Source organism: Aquarana catesbeiana, linkage group LG07 (assembly GCF_042186555.1).
Source record: "Aquarana catesbeiana isolate 2022-GZ linkage group LG07, ASM4218655v1, whole genome shotgun sequence".
In the NCBI taxonomy this organism is placed as follows: Eukaryota; Metazoa; Chordata; class Amphibia; order Anura; family Ranidae; genus Aquarana; species Aquarana catesbeiana.
Window position 1 is genome coordinate 45,363,250 of NC_133330.1, and position 20,790 is coordinate 45,384,039.

The 20,790-nt window shown below is 41.2% G+C and overlaps 1 protein-coding gene across 2 annotated transcripts in view; it reads right to left on the minus strand.

The window, feature by feature from the left end:
- The window catches only part of ACOX2 (acyl-CoA oxidase 2), a 50,601-nt gene extending 30,104 nt beyond the window's left edge, over window positions 1-20,497 (minus strand). The window contains exons 1-9 of one of the 2 annotated variants that reach the window (XM_073592127.1): window positions 20,380-20,497; window positions 20,045-20,224; window positions 17,263-17,425; window positions 11,133-11,284; window positions 7,260-7,367; window positions 6,244-6,363; window positions 4,150-4,265; window positions 1,110-1,282; window positions 45-207 (exon numbers count right to left, since the gene is read on the minus strand). In XM_073592127.1, coding sequence (XP_073448228.1) covers window positions 45-207; window positions 1,110-1,282; window positions 4,150-4,265; window positions 6,244-6,363; window positions 7,260-7,367; window positions 11,133-11,284; window positions 17,263-17,425; window positions 20,045-20,189 — 1,140 coding nt within the window. In that variant the 5' untranslated portion in view covers window positions 20,190-20,224; window positions 20,380-20,497. Of the gene's footprint in view, window positions 1-44; window positions 208-1,109; window positions 1,283-4,149; window positions 4,266-6,243; window positions 6,364-7,259; window positions 7,368-11,132; window positions 11,285-17,262; window positions 17,426-20,044; window positions 20,228-20,379 lie in introns of both variants that reach the window. The other variant, XM_073592126.1, reaches the window with a different exon arrangement.
- Between the last annotated feature and the right edge of the window lie 293 nt (window positions 20,498-20,790).

A 20,790-nucleotide genomic window follows, 5' to 3' on the forward strand; every position in this document is an offset into this window, starting at 1 on the left:
CATGTGAATGGCAATGTTTAAGAATGGAACAATCATATAATTACCTCCGCTAAAGAGTTGAAATTCTCCACTCTAATCTCTTTGAAGGCCTCATTGTAAAATGCAGTCATCTGTCTGGCCATAAAATGAATGGAGTAACAAGTTGCCAGGAGAGGGAACAGCTTTTGTTGCTGGGTTTGGTAATCAAGGATTTTAGCTTCTTGGGCTCTATAAATTAAATAAAAAAATCCTAAGTTGATTAAAGTGATTGTAAAGTCTTGTTTTTGTTTGTATAAAAATAACAGACATGTTATACTTACCTGCTCTGTGTAATGGTTTTGCACATAGCAGCCCGGATCCTTCTCTTCTTAGGTCCCTCTTTGGCTCTCCTGGCCCCTACCTCTTGTTGAGTGCCCCCACAGCAAGCAGCTTGCTATGGGGGCACCAGAGCCGAGTCTCAGCTCTGTGTGTCCATTCAGACATAGAGCTGTGGTTCGGCCCCGCCCCCTCTCTCTCCTGACCTGACTGGCTAACCGACTTTGATTGACAGCAGCGGGAGCCAATAGCACCCTTGCTGTGTCTCAGCCAATTAGGAGAGAGAGTCCCGGACGGCCGAGATACTTGTGGACATCGCTGGACAGAGATGGGGCTCAAGTAAGTATTAAGGGGCTGCTGCACACAGAAGAATGCATTAAGATAAAAAAAACCTTTAAACATTTGGGAACATTAAACCACAAACCATGTCAACTGAATTATTGGCTGTATTATTTCCTTCTACTTTGAAGAGCTTGGTTGGCACAAGAACCCCCACAGTTAAGGAATACACATGGAAAAATAAAGTAAACCCCCACACCTTCTGACCTCCAATCATAGCCGTACCATAAAAATGTACTTGACCTTAAAGTATATTTATGCACAAGAACAAAAATGTTTATATATTGCAGCTTACCAGTCCTTAGATGTGGTGGCTGCATTGGTTTCCCTTTTTAAGCCCCCCCCCCCATTATTTTTACCAGGGGGTCTAACCAGTAATACACTTCCCATCCTAGGGTAACACTCACTGTACACACATTGCTCAGTGGGGTTCCTCTTTAATATAGTCCCTGTAAGCAGCATGGTAATGTACATACCCGGGTTTCATCTCTGATTGACGTCTGACTGCGGAGTACCTCACCGAGATAGTACATGCCTTCATCAGGGTTTCCACAACCTCACCACCGATCATTGCAACCCGTACCGCAATCATGGTGAAATAATTTATCTTTTCTGACCCACGTTTCACATAGGAGCCATCGGGCAGAACCTGTCATAGAGAGATTCAAACAGTATGGCCTATCAGTGTTATACTAAATTTTAAACCTGAACTCCAGGTACACAGTCTAGTACAATGATAAACAAATATATGGCAGCAGTTTTACCTGCCAAAAAAAAAATTTTATTTATTTAGCCCTGAGATTTACACAGCACAACTAACAGGGGATGAACCTGATCTTTCTCTGCTGCTTTTTCACTTACAGGTCTCCCACCCCCACCAGTTGACTAGACAAAAAAAAGGAGAAGCAGCAGACTGAGGAGCTCATCTCGGTCAGTCTGCACTCCTCTACCCAACATGTTCTTTGTACTGTAGCACACCTGATTGGCTCATTATGCTGCTTCTTCCTGCTATTGTGTCTTTGCTGCTGTTTGCATCTCAACATAAAGAGTAGGGCCAGCAGTGCGTAGTTAACTTTGAACATATGGGATGCCAAAAAAGTTTTTTTTTTTTTTTTACAAACGATTTTCATTGAGACATATGGATTATACAATCACATGGCAGTATACAACATAAAGTTCATGTCAAGAGGACATCTATGATAACCAAAATAAAGAACAACAATTCCAAAGCATACAGGAAAACTGTAAAAAAATGCTGATCCATAATTATCTGAACTTAACAAAGATATAAAGACATAGGGAGGAGGTCTACCTGAAAGTATTGCTCATGCAAGGTCTGGTACCCTGGAGTGGAGGTCAGTCTGGTGGTAGAAAATATGCCTGTGGGTTTTCCACGCAGCCCATCTGCGTTCGAACAGGTGCATTCTATCTTGCAGGGTATACAAAATCATTTCCATTATCATAACCGTATCTATTCTGTGCAGAATGGAGGATAGGGGTACTGCGGGGGGCTTCCAATGGAGAGCAATGCAGATAGTGTGTATAAGACATTCTTCCTTACGGAAGATACTTGGGATTGATGCTCCAAGCAGACACATTGAGATCGTGAGCTGTAGGGGAGTGCCAGATTCAGCAGAAGCGACAGCAGTCCCTTTCCTCCACACTGGAGAGAGTAGCCCACAATCCTAAAATATGTGGTTAAAGGAGCCTGGAAGCTGGCCGCCCCTGAAGCATAGTCCAGATGTTCCAGGGAATATAGCTTGGAGTCTGGAAGGAGTATAATACCATCTAGTCAGTACCTTATAGGCCGTTTCTCTAACTGCCAAGGATTTTGTAGCTTTGCGTAAGTTATCCAGCATTGTGTCCCAATCTTCTGGGGAGGACTATTCATCGCAGTCAATTTCCCATTTGTGTTTATATGGAGGTTCACCGGAGAAACCTGAGGCCAACACTCTTTTGTAGAGAACTGATATAAGGCCCTTGCCTCTGGGAGAGTCACGGCATCTGTTCAAAGGATGTAGGTAGGGAGGATGGGGTAGTAGTAAAGTGGGAGATATAAACATGTCTTATTTGTATAAAGTGATAGTGTTCTCTAAGTAGGATTTGTTTTTGCGTGTGGAGGAGATCAAACAAGGCGAATGTATCTCCAAGTTGGCGATCAGCTAATGTGACAAGGGAGTTAGATATCCCCAAAAACGAAACGCGGTAGAAGCTCCAGATTTTAAGCAGGCCTCAAAGTCGGGACACACATGCTGGATAGTTTGCAGCGCAGATTGAAGACCATTGTGGTGTTATATAGATGCCAAGATAGGGGATTTTGTCAGTTGACCATTGGAATGGAAAGGATCCCTGGAGTGTTTCACACTGAGCAGAGGGTAAATTAATAGGGAATGCAGTAGAGTTCGTCACATTTACTGTAAGTCCAGAGATGGAGGCAAATTTAGATAATATGGTGAATAAATTGGGTAGAGAGATTTGGGGTTGGATCAAAAAAAGCATAACATCATCCGCATACATACAGAGTTTAAAGTGGGAGGATGCCATCAGATATCCGGAAACGTCCGGGTGTTGTTTAATAGCGGTTGCTAGGGATTCCAAGGCTAGGGCAAACAATAAAGGCAACAGGGGGCATCCCTGACGAGTGTCCCTGCCCAGTGTGAAAAACCCAGAGTTGCATCCCGGCAGTTTCATTCTAGTTTTAGGGTGGTGGTACAGTGCTTGTACACCCATTAGAAATTCGTCTTTGAAGCCCATATGTTGTAAGACTGAGAATAAGTAAAGCCAGAGTATGCTATCAAAAGCCTTATTAATGTCCAGGCTTAGTAGAAGGAGTTGTTTTTTGTATAGATTAGCATCTTGGAGAATATTCAGAGTCAAACTGATATTGTCAGTAATCAGTCTATTTGGAATGAATACTGATTGGTCAGAAGAGGTTAGGGTCTCGACAATGTTAGCCAGTCTATCAGCCAGAGCTCAACTAAACATTTTTAGATAATTGTTAATAATCGATATCGGTCTGTAGTTTTGTGGGAGTGAGTGGTCTTTAAGGGGTTTAGGAAGAAGGGACATGTTGGCCAAGGTCATTTCAGTAGGGAAATGTTCTCCTTTGAGAATTTTATTGAACATAGCGGTTAAGCGTGGAATTAAGATGGAGGAGTAGTGCTTGTAGTAACTAGCAGTAAACCCATCTGGGCCTGGAGTTACCGAGCATTTTAAGGATTTGATTACTCCTAGCAGTTCCTCCTCTGTAAAGGGTGCATTGAGGGATTCGATTTGCAGGGATGATAGGAAATAGTAGTGTCCAAGATGTCTTGGCATTAACAATACCCTTCAGTGGAAACACCTTAACTCAATTTGGAGGAGTGTGAAAACTTTTGGACATATGCAGTATGTAGATGGTCAGACAACTATAAACATTTGGCCCTACAGTGTAACCATTTAAATGGAGTAAAGTTCGGAGGCCCTATTGGCAACAGTTTTGATTGCTACAAATAAAACTACTAACACTTCCAGTACCTCAGAGAATCTGCTTAGCATGTTTTCCTTTGGAATACGAATGTTTCTCATCATGAGGTATCCATTGTCAACCTGTTGAAAGGCCATTTTGGGCCCAATGTCACCAACGGTTATTCCTGAAAGGAAGGGGCAATGGCTGAATATTTGGGCTTCATATATATATATTTTCAAATATAGCAGAGAGAGCCTTATTGATTAAAGTGAAATAAGGATTATCTGTGGTGCTCAAGTCACCCAATTCAAACCTACACTTAAAAACAGACAGTTGTAGACTGTGGGATGATCTACTATAGGCAAATAGGCTGTTCACTTTGCAAGGGAACTACACCTTGCAAGGAAATTTCCCTCAGGGCTTATTGAATGTGGTGAAAATTCACTTTGCAGAGAATACCTAAATCACATGTAAGGAAAGAAAGAAAAAAAAGTATGTTGCTTGTGCATGATTGTATGATGAAAGTCAACAGAGCTTCACCTCATTTATTAAGTGAACAGAAAATTCCAATGCAACAGCCTATTTGCCTTTATTAATTCAACCCCTGAAAGTCTTGCAGGTGTCTGATTAAAACAAGTATATAAATCCAGTGCTTAGACAAGGATAACCGGGTACTGATGCTCACACCAAGCCTTGTGTATAAAATGTATTTAACCACTTGCCGACCGGCTCACGACGATATACGTTGGCACAGTGGTTTGTTCCCGCAAATCGCCGTACGGGTACGTCTGTACCTTTAAGGGCGATATGTGTCTTCTAGGTGCTCCTATCCCCCCACAGTTAGAACACACCCAGGGAACACACATTTAATCCCTTGATCGCCCCCTAGTGTTAACCCCTTCCCTGCGAGTGACATTTACACAGTAAACAGTGCATTTTTATAGCACTGGTCACTGTATAAATGTCAATGGTCCCAAAAATGTGTCAAAAGTGTCCGATCTGTTCATCGCAATGTCGCTAAAAATCGCCATTACTAGTAAAAAAAAAAAAAATAATAATAAAAATGCCATAAATCTTTCCCATAGTTTGTAGACGCTATAACGCTTGCGCAAACCAATCTCAATATACGCTTATTGGGATTTTTTTTTTTTTTTTACCAAAAATATGTAGAAGAATATATATTGGCCTAAACTGAGGAAGAAATTTGTTTTTAAAAACATTTTTGGGATATTTATTATAGCACAAAGTAAAAAATATTGTTTTTTTTCAAAATTGACGCTCTTTTTTTGTTTATAGCGCAAAAAATAAAAACCGCAGGGGTGATCAAATACCACCAAAAGAAAGCTCTATTTGTGGGAAAAAAAGGACGTCAATTTTGTTTGGGTACAGCGTCGCACGACCACGCAATTGTCAGTTAAACGATGCAGTGCCTCATCGCAAAAAATGACCTGGTCATTAGGCAGCCAAATCTTCCGGTCTGTAAGTGGTTAAAGAAAAACTGTTCTGGTTTATTCTGGGATGCACTGGAGGAAAAAAAGAATAAAAAAAAAAAAAAGAAAAAAAACTGCTAGTATAGATAAAGGGAAGGCACATGTCTGCAGTAGCTTTCTAAATACTTGAATTGTACATATGCAAAGTAGGGAAGAGCCAAACACCCCCCAGTTTCAGTTCGCATCAGAACTTGCAAACAGGCAAAATATTTGTGCGAACACCGTTAAAGTCTATGGGACACGAACATGAAAAATCAAAAGTGCTCTTTTTAAAGGCTTATATGCAAGTTATTGTCATAAAAAGTGTTTGGGAACCCGGGTCCTGCCCCATGTCTCCGGCGCTGTGATTGGCTGGAACCGCAATTACGTCACTCTCGCGCATGCATGCGGGAGCCGCACGGCACGGACCCTGAAGAAACAGGTGGACGTTTCTTCAGAGTGCATGCGCCGATGACATAATCGGCACAGTATACAGTAAATGTCTCCTAAACGGTGCAAGTTAAGGAGATATTTATAGGTAAGACTTATTACAGACTTACCTATAGGTACAAAAACACCAGGGGAGTTTATTTCCTCTTTAAAGCACTAGTTTGGTAGAGTCCTCCACCCCAATGTTTTTTTTTTTTTTTCAATGGACCCCATAGTGACTTTGAATGTGAAGTGAATTGTTACCTGGGAGTGGAGAGTGGTCCTTCAGACTCCGGATGGGAACAATGAAAGGATGCATGCCATAGTTCTTTCCATTGCTACGTAATTGGGCCAGGACAAGAGCGTGAGTGCTGGTCTTTCCTACTGTGCAAGTCATAGAACACAATAAAACATTACATAATGTAACATATTTAATATAATTTGTTTAAACATAACGTAACATTGCATAGGAGAACATATATGCACCAGCTTTGGATTGTACGTCTATGTCATCCTTGTTACACAAGTTACTACAAAGCTTGTAGTAATCATTGACTAAGACTAATACTAATAATTAAATGATACTAATACTAGTAATATTTTTATTTATAATAAATCACTCCCCTGTTTTCCCTTTCAGGAGCGAATTATTAACGCAGAACGAAACTCTCCAATCCTTTACAGCCAAGAAAGCTGCCGTCTTAGCTTCTGTTTGATCTGCTGTTGCCTTGGAGCTGCACATATGATCAGTTATGACACTAGGCAGGCTAGTTAACTGTAATGGTTCATTTTCACAGGAAGAAAAAAACTCTGCGCTTAGATGTGTACAGTATATAGTTTTGTGTGCATCTAAATGAAGCCCTATAGTAACCATTCAGCTGCATCTACAGGCTCATTCACACAGCAGAAAACAAAGTGCTGTGTTTAGCTGTATATTTTGTGCATGAAAGAAATATTCTGTGCAAAATATGGACCTAAAGTACAAATCTATGCATGTAAAATCTGCATATGTGTCCTACTTTTTTTTGTGTTTGACTAAATGCGACGCACATTTTCATATGCAGTCGCAGCTGTGTGTATGAGCTCATTGATTCCTATAGTGCTGTATTTAGAGGTGTACCAGACTATTTGTTGTACACATCTAAAAATGCAGCATTTTTTTCTGCCCATGTGAATCAGCCCTAAATTTGCATATTTTACTCAGGATCTTGTAGCTCTGCAAGAACCTTCATTCTCAGAAGTCACCACAAGCAGCAACACAGTATAAAGCGTATACTTACACTCTCCTGGCCACCATTTTGTTGCTGTAATAGTTGGAGTGTCAATAATAAATTCCTGGGTTGTGGGATCAAAGGTGGCAGTTGTTTCTAAACCTCGAAGATAAGTGCCTGAAACAGATTAACAAGCTAGGTGAATGAACTTTATCTTTGGCTTTTAACACACTTATGCTTGACCACTATTTACATGTTTATTCAACCTTAGCCACTAAAAATGCTATTGAGACCTGTATATTAACCTTAAAGTGGAAGTAAACCCTCCTATTGTTTTCAGCCAAGGAAGCTGCCATCTTGGCCTCTGTTGGTCTTCAATTGCCATGATGCTGCACATGTGATCAGTTATGACACCAGCCATTGGATGGTGTGAGAGTTACATTCCCAACACATTTCAGGAATGTAACTGTCTTTTTAAGCTGTTAAAATTGATGGGTTTAGTTCTACATTAACCGGTTCCTGACCGGCTCACGTCGTTTTACGGGGAGGCAGAATGGCACTCCTGCGCGAAGCTCCATACGGGTATGGGGTTCCCTTTAAGGGCTGCCAGAGGGTGTGCACTTGCCCGCTGCACATCGGGGCACCCGATGCGCACGGTCACGATCGCCGCCGGCCATGTGCGATCGTGTGCACGAGAGCCAGCACGGGGATTTGTGTGTGTAAACACACAAATCCCTGTACTGTCAGGGCAGAGGAGACAAATCGTTTGTTCCTACTAAGTAAGAACAGCGATATGTCTCCTTACCTAGTCAGTCCAATCCCCATACAGTTAGAACACACATTTAACCACTTGATCTCCCCCTAGTGTTAACCCCTTTCCTGCCAGTGACATTTATACAGTAATCAGAGCATATTTATAGCACTGATCACTGTATAAATGTCATTGGTCCCAAAAATGTGTCAAAAGTGTCCGATCTGTCCGCCGCAATGTCGTAGTACCGCTAAAAATCGCAGATCACCACCATTGCTAGTAAAAAAAAAAAAAAAAAAAATGCCATAAATCTTTCCCATAGTTTGTAGATGCTATAACTTTTGCGCAAATCAATCAATATACGCTTATTGCAATTTTTTTGTTACCAAAAATATGTAGAAGAATACATATCGGCCTAAACTTATGAAGAAATTTGTTTTTAAAAAAAGAAAAATGGGGGATATTTATTATAGCAAAAAGTACTGTTTTTTTTTTTTTTTTCAAAATTGTTGCTCTTTTTTTGTTTATAGCACAAAAAATTAAAACCGCAGAGGTGATCAAAAACCACCAAAAGAAAAGCTCTATTTGTGTGAAAAAAAGGATGCAGATTTCCTTTGGGTACAGTGTTGCATGAACGCGCAATTGTCAGTTAAAGCGATGCAGTGCCAAATTGTAGAAAGTGCTCTGGTCAGGAAGGGGGTAAAATCTTCCAGGGCTGAAGTGGTTAATAGCTGTCAAGTTTTTTCGTTTTTTTTTACAGGGCAGAAAAATCAAAAAGGTTGAAAGATTTGTTTACGAAAACAAAACAGCATTTTAAATCGCCAGCTGCCAAAATCTCTGTACCTGACTGTACAAGTCCACCTGTCATGGCCATTGCAAAGAGATCAGCAGTCTGCTCTTGTCTCTCAATCCTTGGGCCAACTGTGCATCCGCTGGTGTACAGCACAGATACTAATATTTTAGAACCATTTATTTCAAACAAAGACATAAAGAGATGGGTTTGCTGGTCACTGCTTATTATGTTAGAATGGGAAGAAAACCCCTTATTTTTTGGATTGTGGTGGAGGCAATGGCATGCAAATATCTTTTATTTTACCAGTTGTGGACTTTAGACTTTTTTTCTTTTTTTATAAAAGGAATACTTTTTGTCTATAGTAACACTTTTTTTGTCCTAAAAATATGTCATCTTAAAGCGGACCATTGAAGAGTGGCCTAGACTATGTCCGGCTGCTACAGCATCTACTGGTAAAAGAACCTTGGGTCCAAATCAGCAGGCCCTTTACGGGATATATGCTACCCAAAATATGTGTGTATGATAATATCATTATGTATAGAAGACAAATGTCAGTGGGACCTTGTAAGATCGGCATATGAAGGTATACGGTGGTAGCTTTAAATTTAATTATGTATATTGCTGCTTACTAAAGAGTGGAAAAGCAGAAAATTAAAAAGGCAGTAAAGAGATTTTTGACTAGTACCTACAGGTAAGCTTATGTTAAGGCTTTCCTATTAGGTACAGTAAATATCTCCTAAAAGGAGATATTGACATTGTTGGGAGCCGATTACATCACCAATGCATGAGCAATGCGCTCTGCATTCAGGGCACTGTGCTACAATCGTGACATCATCGCAGCCCGGCCATTTAAACAACTGGAGAGCAGAAGGAAGACCGGATGAAGATGGAGACACGTGCAGCAGTGACAGGGCTCCACATGACAGGTAAGTCTGTCATAATGTGCTAGTATGGGGTGCACATTATGGCATTTACCACTTGTGGGGCCATTTTTTTTTCCTCTCTTTCTTTATTTTTCCCTTTTTAGAATTTGATACCACTTTAAAGTAGAATTCTAGGCATTGTATATTTTTACATAGTTACATTGGTTCAGCTTGTTGTCACCACCCCAGCTCTCCGCTTTTTCTGGTCAGAGAAGGTTTTGCAATCATTTAGAAAAGGCAAAGCATTCTATGAATGGCGACTGTGCCAAGCGGCCAACCTTATGTTTTCACAATGCATGAGGCCAGCCACCCAACACTGGAACTGGAAGTAAGTGGAGATCACTGGAGTAGTGGTGTTTACTTCACTGACTTTCAGTTTCCAGGGGCATCGGCCAGGTATGGTATAGAACAGGGGTCTCCAAACTCCAAAAAAGGGCCAGTTTACTGTCTTTCAGATTTTAGGGGGGCCGGGCTGTGGCCATTGGGAATAGAAAACATCCCGACATCATTGAGAGAAAAATAATGCCCCATTGTTTGTCTCAGTGGGAGTAACTGTGCCCTATCATTGGTGTCATTGGGAGAAATTGTGCCCCATCATTAGTGGCAGTGGGAGGAATTGTGCCCCATTGTTGGAATCACTTGAAGGAATGGTCCCCTATCATTGGTGTCATTGGACCCCATTAGTGGTGTCATTGGAACAAATTGTTCCCCATTGTTGGTGTCATTGGGAGGAATTGTGCCCCATCATTCGTGTCAATGGGGGAAATTGTGCCCCACACTGGGAGGAATTGTGCCCCATTGTTGGAATCACTTGGAGGATTTGTCCCCTATCATTGGTGTCATTGGACCCCATTATTGGTGTCATTGGAAGAAATTGTTCCCCATTGTTGGTGTCATTGGGAGGAATTGTGCCCCATCATTGGTGTCATTGGGCCTCATTATTAGTGTCATTGGGAGAAAATGTGCCCCATCGTTGGTATCATTGGGGGGAATAGTGCCCCTTCTTTGGTGTAATTGGGAGAAATTGTGTCCCTTCATTGGTGTGAGTGGGGGGGGAAATTATGTCCCATTGTTAGTATCAGTGGATGAAACATTCCCCCAAGGGCCGCATAAAAGCAAGCAAAGGGCCGCATCTGGCCCCCGGGCCACAGTTTGGAGACCCCTAGTTTAGAATATATAAAGTTACATGTAACTACGTAAAAATATACCGTGCTTGGAATTTTTTAACCAGCAACAATGCTCTACTCTTATAGTCTGCAACGAGGATTATGGTAACACTCTTTTATGTACTGCACAACAGATGTACATGTTGAGTGGAGGAGGGGTGCTAGCCAAGCTCTCTCTGTGTATGGTCAGATTTAGATCTTACAAATGACTACAGATGATGATAAAAGTGCTAGATATTTTTCCACAGAGAAAAATACAGAATTATTATGATAAAACATTAGACAAGTAATCAATCTGTAGTAACATACCATGTCCCAGCTCAGTCTGAGCGTAGGTTCCCAAGATTTGGTAGTTGTTGGCAAGTGGCAGCCATTTGGCTATTTGCTGATCTGTACCCAGTGCAGTGAGAGATCGTATAAATACGCCGTGGATGTTAAGAGAGTACTCTCCGCTGAGTGTCCTGAAAAAAAGAAAAACCAGTGTGAGCAACCAAGTTCTTGGAAAATTGCCTGAAATAGAAACAGGAGACAGGAGACATAGGTTGGACTTGATGGACTTGTGTCTTTTTTCAACCTCGCCTACTATGAGATAGATATTATATATATTATATATATATTTATATACATACATACATACACTGAAACTCATCTTATATGGATTCATTACACACAGTGATATATTTCAAGCATTTCTTTCTTTTCATTTTGACGATTATGGCTTACAGCTAGTGAAAACCCAAAATTCAGTATTCCCAGAAAATTAGAATATTGTGAAAAAGTTCAATATTGTAGACCCCTAGGGTTTATTTACTAAAGCTAGAAAGGGCAACATTAGTCACAATTCTGCAGAGAAACCAATCAGCTTCCAGGTTTTATTGCTAAAGCTTAATTAAACAAGCTGAGGTTAGAAGCGGATTGGTTACTTTGCAGAATTATGCCCTCTCTAGCTTTAGTAAATAAACCTCACAATGTCACACTCTAATCAGCTAACTAAAAACACCTGTAAAGGTGACAGTTGTCCAGAAGACAGTCATTGACACCCTCCGGAGGGCAAGTCACAAAAGGTCATTGCTAAAGAACCTGGCTGTTCACAGAGTGCTGTATCCAAGCATATTAATGGAAAGTTGAGTGGAAGGAAAAAGTGTGGTAGAAAAAAGGTGCACAAGCAACATTGGAAAGCTGTAGCCTTGAGAGGATTGTGAAGTAAAGGCCATTAAGAATTTGGAGGAGATGATACACAAGAAATGGACTACAGCTGGTGTCCGTGCTTCAAGAGCCACCACACACAGACGTATCCAGGATATGGGCTACAACTGTTGCATTCCTGAGTCAAGCGACTCAAGAACCAGAGAATGTCAGAAGCAGCTTACCTGGACTAAGGAGAAAAAGGACTGGACTGTTGTTCAGGGGTCTAAAGTCCTCTTTTCAGATGAAAGTAAATTTTGCATTTCATTTGGAAATCAGGGTCCTAGAGTCTGGAGGAAGAGTAGAGAGGCACAGAATCCAAGTTGCATGAGGTCCAGTGTGAAGTTACTACAGTTTGTGATGATTTGGGGAGTCACTTCATCTGCTGGTATTGGTCCTCCGTGCTTTATCAAAGGCCAAAGTCAGCGCAGCCTTCTACCAGTAAATTCTAGAGCACTTCATGCTATCACTGTGTCTGATTGGCCAGCAAACTCACCCAACCTAAACCCCACAGAGAATCTGTGGGGTAATGTCAAGAGGAAGATGAGAGACACCAGACCCAACAATGCAGATGAGCTGAAGGCCACAACCTGGGCTTCCATACCACCTCAACCGTGCCTCAGGCTGATCGCCTCCATGCCACGCCACATTGATGCAGTAATTCATGCAAAAGGAGCCCCGACCAAGTATTGAGTGCATACTATACTTACATGGACATACTTTTAAGGAAGGCAACATTTCTGTAATTAAAATCCTTATTGGTCTTATGTAATTTTCTAAGATACTGAATTTTGGGTTTTCTCTAGCTGTAAGCCATAATCGTCAAAATTAAAAGAAAGAAATGCTTGAAATATATCACTCTGTGTGTAATTAATCTATATATGAGTTTCACTTTTTGATGATATAGATGCACCTGTATATATGTACACACACACACACACACACAGTGCCTTGAAAAAGTATTCATACCCCTTGACATTTTCCACATTTTGTCATGTTACAACCAAAAACGTAAATGTACTTTTATTGGGATTTTATGTGATAGACCAATAAAAAGTGACACATAATTGTGAAGTGGCAGAAAAATGATAACTTTTTATAAATAAATATCTGAAAAGTGTGGTGTGCATTTGTATTCAGCCCCCTTTACTCTGATACCCCTAACTAAAATCTAGGGGAACCAATTGCTTTTAGAAGTCACCTAAATAGTAAATAGAGTCCACCTGTGTGTAATTTAATCTCAGTATAAATACAGCTGTTCTGTAAAGCCCTCAGAGGTTTGTCAGAGAACCTTATTGAACAAACCGCATCATGAAGGCCAAGGAACACACCAGACAGGTCAGGGATAATGTTGTGGAGAAGTTTAAAGCAGGGTTAGGTTATAAAAAAAAAAAAATATCCCAAGCTTTGAACATCTCACGGGTCACTGTTCAATCCATTATCCGAAATGGCACTGTATATGCTTACATGTCCTTAGATGTGGTGTCTGCATTTGTTTTGTTTTTTTGCCTGGTATGGTGTCTTCATGTCTACACTAATTTCCCCATTATATGTATGGAGGGAGCCATGGTTGTCACACAGGTTGGACTCCTAGCTTTTCTGCCTTGAATTATCTCCCTTGCATTGCATTTAGATGGGACTAATAGTTTACAAAAGAGAGATAACATTGTTTATGCTGTCTTTTCATTTCACAGGCCAGTAAAAAGACTGTATTTCTGGTATGATCAACAGGTATGTGTTCTGTACTTGCCAAAAATCTTTTTAGCCTTAAAAAAAAAAAAAAAAAAAAAAGTATATTCATGTTTAAATGGGCCTTGCCATGACAGAAGTATGGGGGATGCCATTGATGGCCTGCTAAAAATGCTTGTTTGTTGGTATGTCTAAGGGCTGGTTTACACCGGAATGTGCATGTTCATTTGAATGTGCTGCAAAACGCACTGGACTTTGAAAAGTAGTGTTTGCAATCTCCATACAGTGCTCCAGCCAAGAATGCCAAAGCTGGCCGTACACTAGTAGATTTAAAATTTTTGGTTTTAAGAATGTACTATGGATTTTCTAGCGAGGAAAAAATCAAAATGTGTTTAGACCACAGTGAACAAAAAAGTTTGATGAAGGTCTTTTGAAAGTACTGTCAAATGCACTGAGATATTTTGTAACAAATTTTCTTACAGACATTCATTAAAAAATCTATTGTGTATGGCCAGCCTAATTCCACAAGCAGACCTCTCATTATGTTGATGGCAGCAATTGAATAGACAGCCCTCTAAAGGCCATTGTTGAAATCAGTGGGTGGTCGAACACATAGGAATATTAACCACTTCCCTACTTGGTACCAGATTTAAGAGCCAGCGAAAGGCTTTCCGATAAAAGTATATAAAAATAAAATTATATATATATATTTTTTTTTTCTAAAGTCACTTCATACTAAAGTCACTCCATACACTCCCTATAATAAATGCCCAGCATAGGGCAATCATGTGCTTGTAAATATCAGTGGAAATAATAATTCCGGGGCCATAATTTATTGTTAATGCTAAACAAATATTCTGTAAAGGTTTTTAAAGCATCAACAATGGAGAATTTTTGGTACCATAGTTTGGATTTCACAGGTGTACGCAATTTTAAGGCTTGACATGTTTGGTATGTTTTTTTAAAGCAACCCAATCTTTTATATTTTACTAAATATACCATCAACAAGGTCCTCTTTTGCACTTGCTTCTCACATGGAGATACCACCACCTTTACATTTTAAACTGGCTCTACGAAAGAGTATAGCCAGGAATATTAATAGCCAAATTGTATGAAGACTCAAGACAAGCAATCAGTGGCAGCTGGTGGTATATTTAAGGGGGGTCAGCAAACAATGCACCCAAGACCCCAGGTTTGGGTCGGGTCACCAGCACCCCCACCCCCAGTTGGTCGATGAGCCCTGCACTTACCCCCAGGCAGCGCTTCCCTTCGGGCGGCGGCTTCATCCTCTGCGTCTCCTCCTTGTGGTCCAATAGGGTCGGCAGGCATTTTGGCCGATTGGGAAATGGGTCTCAGGACCCGATTCCTGATTGGCGGGGAGGAGATTCAGTGTGAAAATAGCGCCCCAAGCCCACCCTGCCAAACTGTGAACATGTGGCCTTCAAGTGAAGAAGCTGGCAGAGAAGTGCCAAAACAATGCTGTGGGCCTTGGCCATGAAAACATGATAAATATAGAGATTTGAGGGTGGAATGGGCTACATTTGCTTAGGGAAGTGTGGAAAAAGGGTAAGGAAACTTTGTATGAAATCTTTAATGAGATAATCATGAAGGATGCCAATGTTGACCATTACTTCTGAAAAAGTTGGTTACCAGGCCATCATGCTAATGCTTTGGCTTCTATAAGTTGTGACCTGAAACAAGTATAAAGATAAGGAATTATGACACCTATCTGTTATTTATTTACAGCATGCATGTCTTGGATCAATGGCTAAAAATGTGGTGATGCAAGATGCAGCCAGCGAACATCACTTTTATGCGACTGACCCAAGAACATCTTAACACAGACTCAGTGCTAGGCCTTCTTATTGTATCACAGAAGAAATGGGCTTTTTGCCCACAGCTATAACTCAAATCTTTTTCATTCTTCTGTACAGTTCTGACTTCTAGATTAGCCTCTTAAAAGTAGACTGAAGCCAATGAAAGAGCCTGTGATGTGTTTTTTTTTTTTTACGCTGTTCTACCCTCACATTTGCTATCCATGTTAAATCCTGTTCCTGTCCCAGGATGAAAATGATTAAATATATGGCATTTAAAACTCAGGGGCCCTTTCCATTGATTAGCCGCAGATTCTCATTATACACGGATAAATGTCAAAAATGCTTCACAAACCGATATGTAGATACAAGCCAAAAACACGTTAGCCCTTAGCTGTTCCTATTTCTATCAAAATAAAGTGAAGGACACAAGGATTTGTACATTGTATAATTACAACGTGGCTAAAACTGTCCATATCAGGGTTTCTCAACAAGGGTCCCTCCTGAGGTTGCTAAGGGTTCCTAGAGCAGTGAGAAATTTCTGCCTCTTAGATAAGTTCCAACTGACATTGATCTTTTTAGCCATCTATAAGGGGGTAATTCTTCCCAAAAGCCAAAAGCCTAATGCCGTGTACACACGGGCGGACTTTTCGGCAACAAAGGTCCGACAGTCTTTCCGACGGACGTTTGACGGACTATTGACGGACTTCCGATGGACTTTCGAACAAAAGGACTTGCCTACACACGATCACACCAAAGTCCGACGGATTCGTACATGATGACATACGACCGGACTAAAATAAGGAAGTTGATAGCCAGTAGCCAATACCTGCCCTAGCGTCGGTTTTTGTCCGTCGGACTAGCATACAGACGAGCGGGTTTCTCGAACTGGGTCCGGCAGAGTTCCGACGTAAACATTTGAAACATGTTAAAAATGTAAAGTCCGTCAGATTTTCGACAGAAACAGTCCGCTGAAGCACACACACGGTCGGATTATCCGCCGGATTCGGTCCGTCGGACCAGTCCGGTCGAAAAGTCCGCTCGTGTGTACAGGGCATAAGAAGCATTCTTCCTATTGACCATCACACTGTACATTGACCATAAATGTATCATGAAATATAGAAATAGATAGACATTTTTGGCAGGGGTTCCCTGAGATCAGAAAGTTATTTCAAGGGTTCTTCTGTGTCAAAAAGGTTGAGAAAGACTGCTCTATATAATGGTAGCTTGGAGATGAGGAAACATGTCTATTCAGGCAGGTTAGTTTAGGCGGGCTGACACTAGCACGCTGAGAGCCGCGGCCATTGAACATCATGATGTACTTCTTCCTGTACTAAACTGTAAGTTACTACGAATAAAATTTTTATACTACTTTACAGGCTTCACTATTGGCTGTATTATCTTTTCATTGGGTATCACTGGCTGTCTGGGTGAATGTTATTATGTCCCATATGAGAGCTCAATAAAGTTTTTGCTGTGAAAATGTCTGATGATTAGCTGCAATCCTGGTTTGGATTCCACTTAAAGCTGAAGAACGGAGCTGTGGTCTTGGTCTATCTATTACATGCCTGCTTTTTTCAGCTGTCTGGTAAGCAGATTGGATTTCACGTGGTGCAGTGTGCTTTCTTATACACATTGAAGCTGGTGACGGGTTTATCAACTCCCCCTTCTTGGATTTACTTCTCATTTAGCGCTGCATGTGGACTTTTTATAAGTTAATTAAGAAACCCATCATCAGCTATTAAAATTACCTGAGGGCATAGTCCATCTCTCGTCCATTGTCTTCCCATCCCAACTCCTTCACTTTCTTCTTTAGATGGAAAATATTCCGGACAGCTCCTTCATATCTCTCTGATTGGGTCTTGAAGTACAGGTTCTCAAGGCTGAACACTGGGTCCTTCTGAATGGTGATCACTTGAGAGACAGAGGACAAATTATTGTTTTTTTTACATAGCTTTACTAGTATATCAAACCATGCACACCAGCTTACTATCGAACATCCCTACCACCACCTTACAATGCCTACAGATACAGAAAAATGATCCCATTAGACCTTCTCTGACAATAACTGGATATATAAATGCTTCAACTGAAAATACATATTTGAGGACCACTTTGGTGAGTGAATCATTTATTAACCTCTTCAGCCCCGGAAGAATTTACCTCCTTCCTGACCAGAGCGTTTTTTGTGATTCGGCACTGCGTCGTTTTAACTGACAATTGTGCGGTCGTGCGACTTTGCACCCAAACAAAATTGATATCCTTTTTTTCCCCACAAATAGAGCTTTCTTTTGGTGGTATTTGATCGCCTCTGCGGTTTTATTTTTTGCGCTATAAACAAAAAAATGAGCGACAATTTAAAAAAAAAACACAATATTTTGTACTTTTTATTATAACAAATATCCCCATTTTTTTTTTAAAAAAGCTAATTTTTTCTCAGTTTAGGCCGATATGTATTGTTCAACACATTTTTGATAAAAAACACGCAATAAGCATATATTGATTGGTTTGTGCAAAAGTTATAGCGTCTACAAAATAGGGGATAGATTTATAGCATTTTTATTATTATTATTTTTTTTAACTAGTAATGGCGGCGACCTGCGATTTTTATCGGGACTGCGACATTCTGGTGGACACATAGGACAATTTTGACACATTTTTGGAACCATTGGCATTAATACAGCGATCAGTGCGATAAAAAATGCATTGATTACTGTAAAAATGTCACTGACAGTGAAGGGGTTAACACTAGGGGTCGGTGAAGGGGTTAACTGTGTTGCCTGCGAGGTGATTCTAACTGAAGGGGGAGGGGACTAACTACAGGAAGTGACAGATCGTGGTTCCTAGCTAACAGGAACACACGATCTGTCACTCCTGTCAGAGCAGAACAGGGATGTGTGTGTTTACACACTCGTCCCTGTTCTGTGTCTCCTGGTCACGATCGCTCGTGGCCGGCGGTCATCGCGACCATCGGCCACGAGCATCGGCACCCCCGCGTGCGTCTGCTATCCGGACCCCGAGAGCCAACATACAGCTACGTGGTTTCGCGCAGGGGATCCAACCTGCCGCAGTACAACTACGTTTATTGCCTTATTTAAGTAACACGTTTGTTCAACAAACTAGATATCCTCTCATAAAGCAAAGCACAATTTTGTTTTCTTATAAATAGTATAAACTATTTTTATTACATAAACTTGTTACAAAACAAATAACTATATATTTTTTTTTTCTTTTAAATATCCAAAGTTTTTTTTTTTCCTATCCCATGACATTTGTTTGTTCATGAGCTAAACAGCAGCCAAAAGTCCAGCTGATCAGATGCTCCTGATTATGTGTACAAATTATCAAACTATTCACACATTGTACAGAGAAGAAAAAATAGACAAGAGTGTGTTGCTTTCCAAGAACTATATTCACATTGACAACCTGTAGTGCTTGTGTTATCCTGCATTCTATGCATTAAGAAAAAAAAACACCTTCTGTGTACAGCAGTCCCCCTAATACTTACCTGAGCCCCATCTAGATCCAGCGATATTGCAGGAGTGTCTCGGCTGCCTGGGACTCCCCTACTCATTGGCTGAGACAGCAGTGCGGCGCTATTGGCTCCCGCTGCTGTCAAAGTCAATCAGCCAATAAGGAGAGAAAGGGGGTAGGGTCGGGCCACGGCTCTGTGTCTAAATGGACACAGGGAGCTGTGGCTCGGCTGCCCCCATAGCAAGCTGCTTGCTGTCGGGGCACTCAACAGAAGGAATGGGCCAGAAGCACCAAAGAGGGACCCAAAAAGAGGAGGATCTGGGCTGCTCTGTGCACAACCACTGCACAGAGCAGGTCAGTATAACATGTTTGTTATTTTTTAACTAAACTTTAGTATCACTTTAATAAATTATAATAAAGTGGTTGGGGAAAGTGGGGGCACCAGCAAAAGAGGGTCTAATTGCACATGCGCAATAAGGGTTTGTTTCATTAAAACATTTTAAACGTTTTTAAGAATGTATTGGGGCACACACCCTAATGCAATAGGCTGTGCACACCTATGCCAACACTGGGGGCTATTTGCAGCTCTTTCCTTGCCCAATCACAGGTTGGAGCAGATCATAGACCAGGCTGTATTCCAGTGTGGTCTACACAGAGGTCTCAGATAATGCAGGACCTAGCTGTGCTTGTTGTTAGGATCACATGCCTGGCTGAACAACATCATCAAAACATGTGCATGCACAGGTGTTGATTTACTAAAACTGGAGAGTGCTAAATCTGGTGCAATCTGGTACATAGTAGCCAATCAGCCTCTAACTTCAGCTTGTTCAAGGTTTGACAATAAAACGTGGAACCTGATTGGTTTCTATGGAGAGCTACACTAAATTGTGCACCAACCTCAGTGAGGCATATTTGCAGTTGCCTAAAGCAGGCAGCTGTAAAGGAACTACAAGAACCAGCATGCCCCATGCTAGCAAATGCAGTTCCTCTAAGCTGGAAATATACTGCACCCTGCTAAAATAATCCCCATGCATAGACCCAGCATATGTCACCACTTACCCACTGATCTCCTACGTTGGGTCTCCTCTGCCCCTCCATCCAGAAGGTTGGTGAGGGTCTCCACATTGAAGGAGGGGGACAACCTCTCACTGGCCAGGTCAGGATTGACATCTTTCCCAGCAGCGCTGACTTTCCACCAGGCCATTGTCACCGATCAGACTTCGCTCCTGTGTGTGCAGCCTGCTAAAAGAATAGACATAAATTGGTTGTCACTGGATGCACATATAAAGGCTGGAGGGTTGTCACTTAGCTCAGTCACCCCTCCTACTGAGGACTCTGATCTCAGATTGATGATTAGATCTCTGGAATACTAAGCATACTGTTTTGTAGTTCACCTTTCTCCCATATGACAGCAATCGCCTCGGTCTGCCCCAAGGGCTTCTGGGAGGGCTGAGTTCACCCTGACTGTGTCTGAACCAATCTCACTGAGGCTTGTGTCAGCCTGGAGGCTGGATCAGCTTCTGTTAACTCCTGTCAGGCCGGTTTGTGTAATGTGCAGAGTGCAGAGTAAAGCTAGTTCAGCCAGGAGGAAAAAAAAGATACTGGAGATTCGGTGCAGACAGGCACTACAAGGCAGTTCTAAGGTTAGCGGGATGGCAGGGCTACTTACCTCTCTGTTAAAGGTGGTCTGTACAAAATGGTATATTTTCAAGTCTGTAAAAAGAAAATCGATGCCTGTGAAAAAAAATAAAAGTATAAAAAATTATTTAAAGGTAAAAAAGTATAAAACAATATAAAAGTATTAA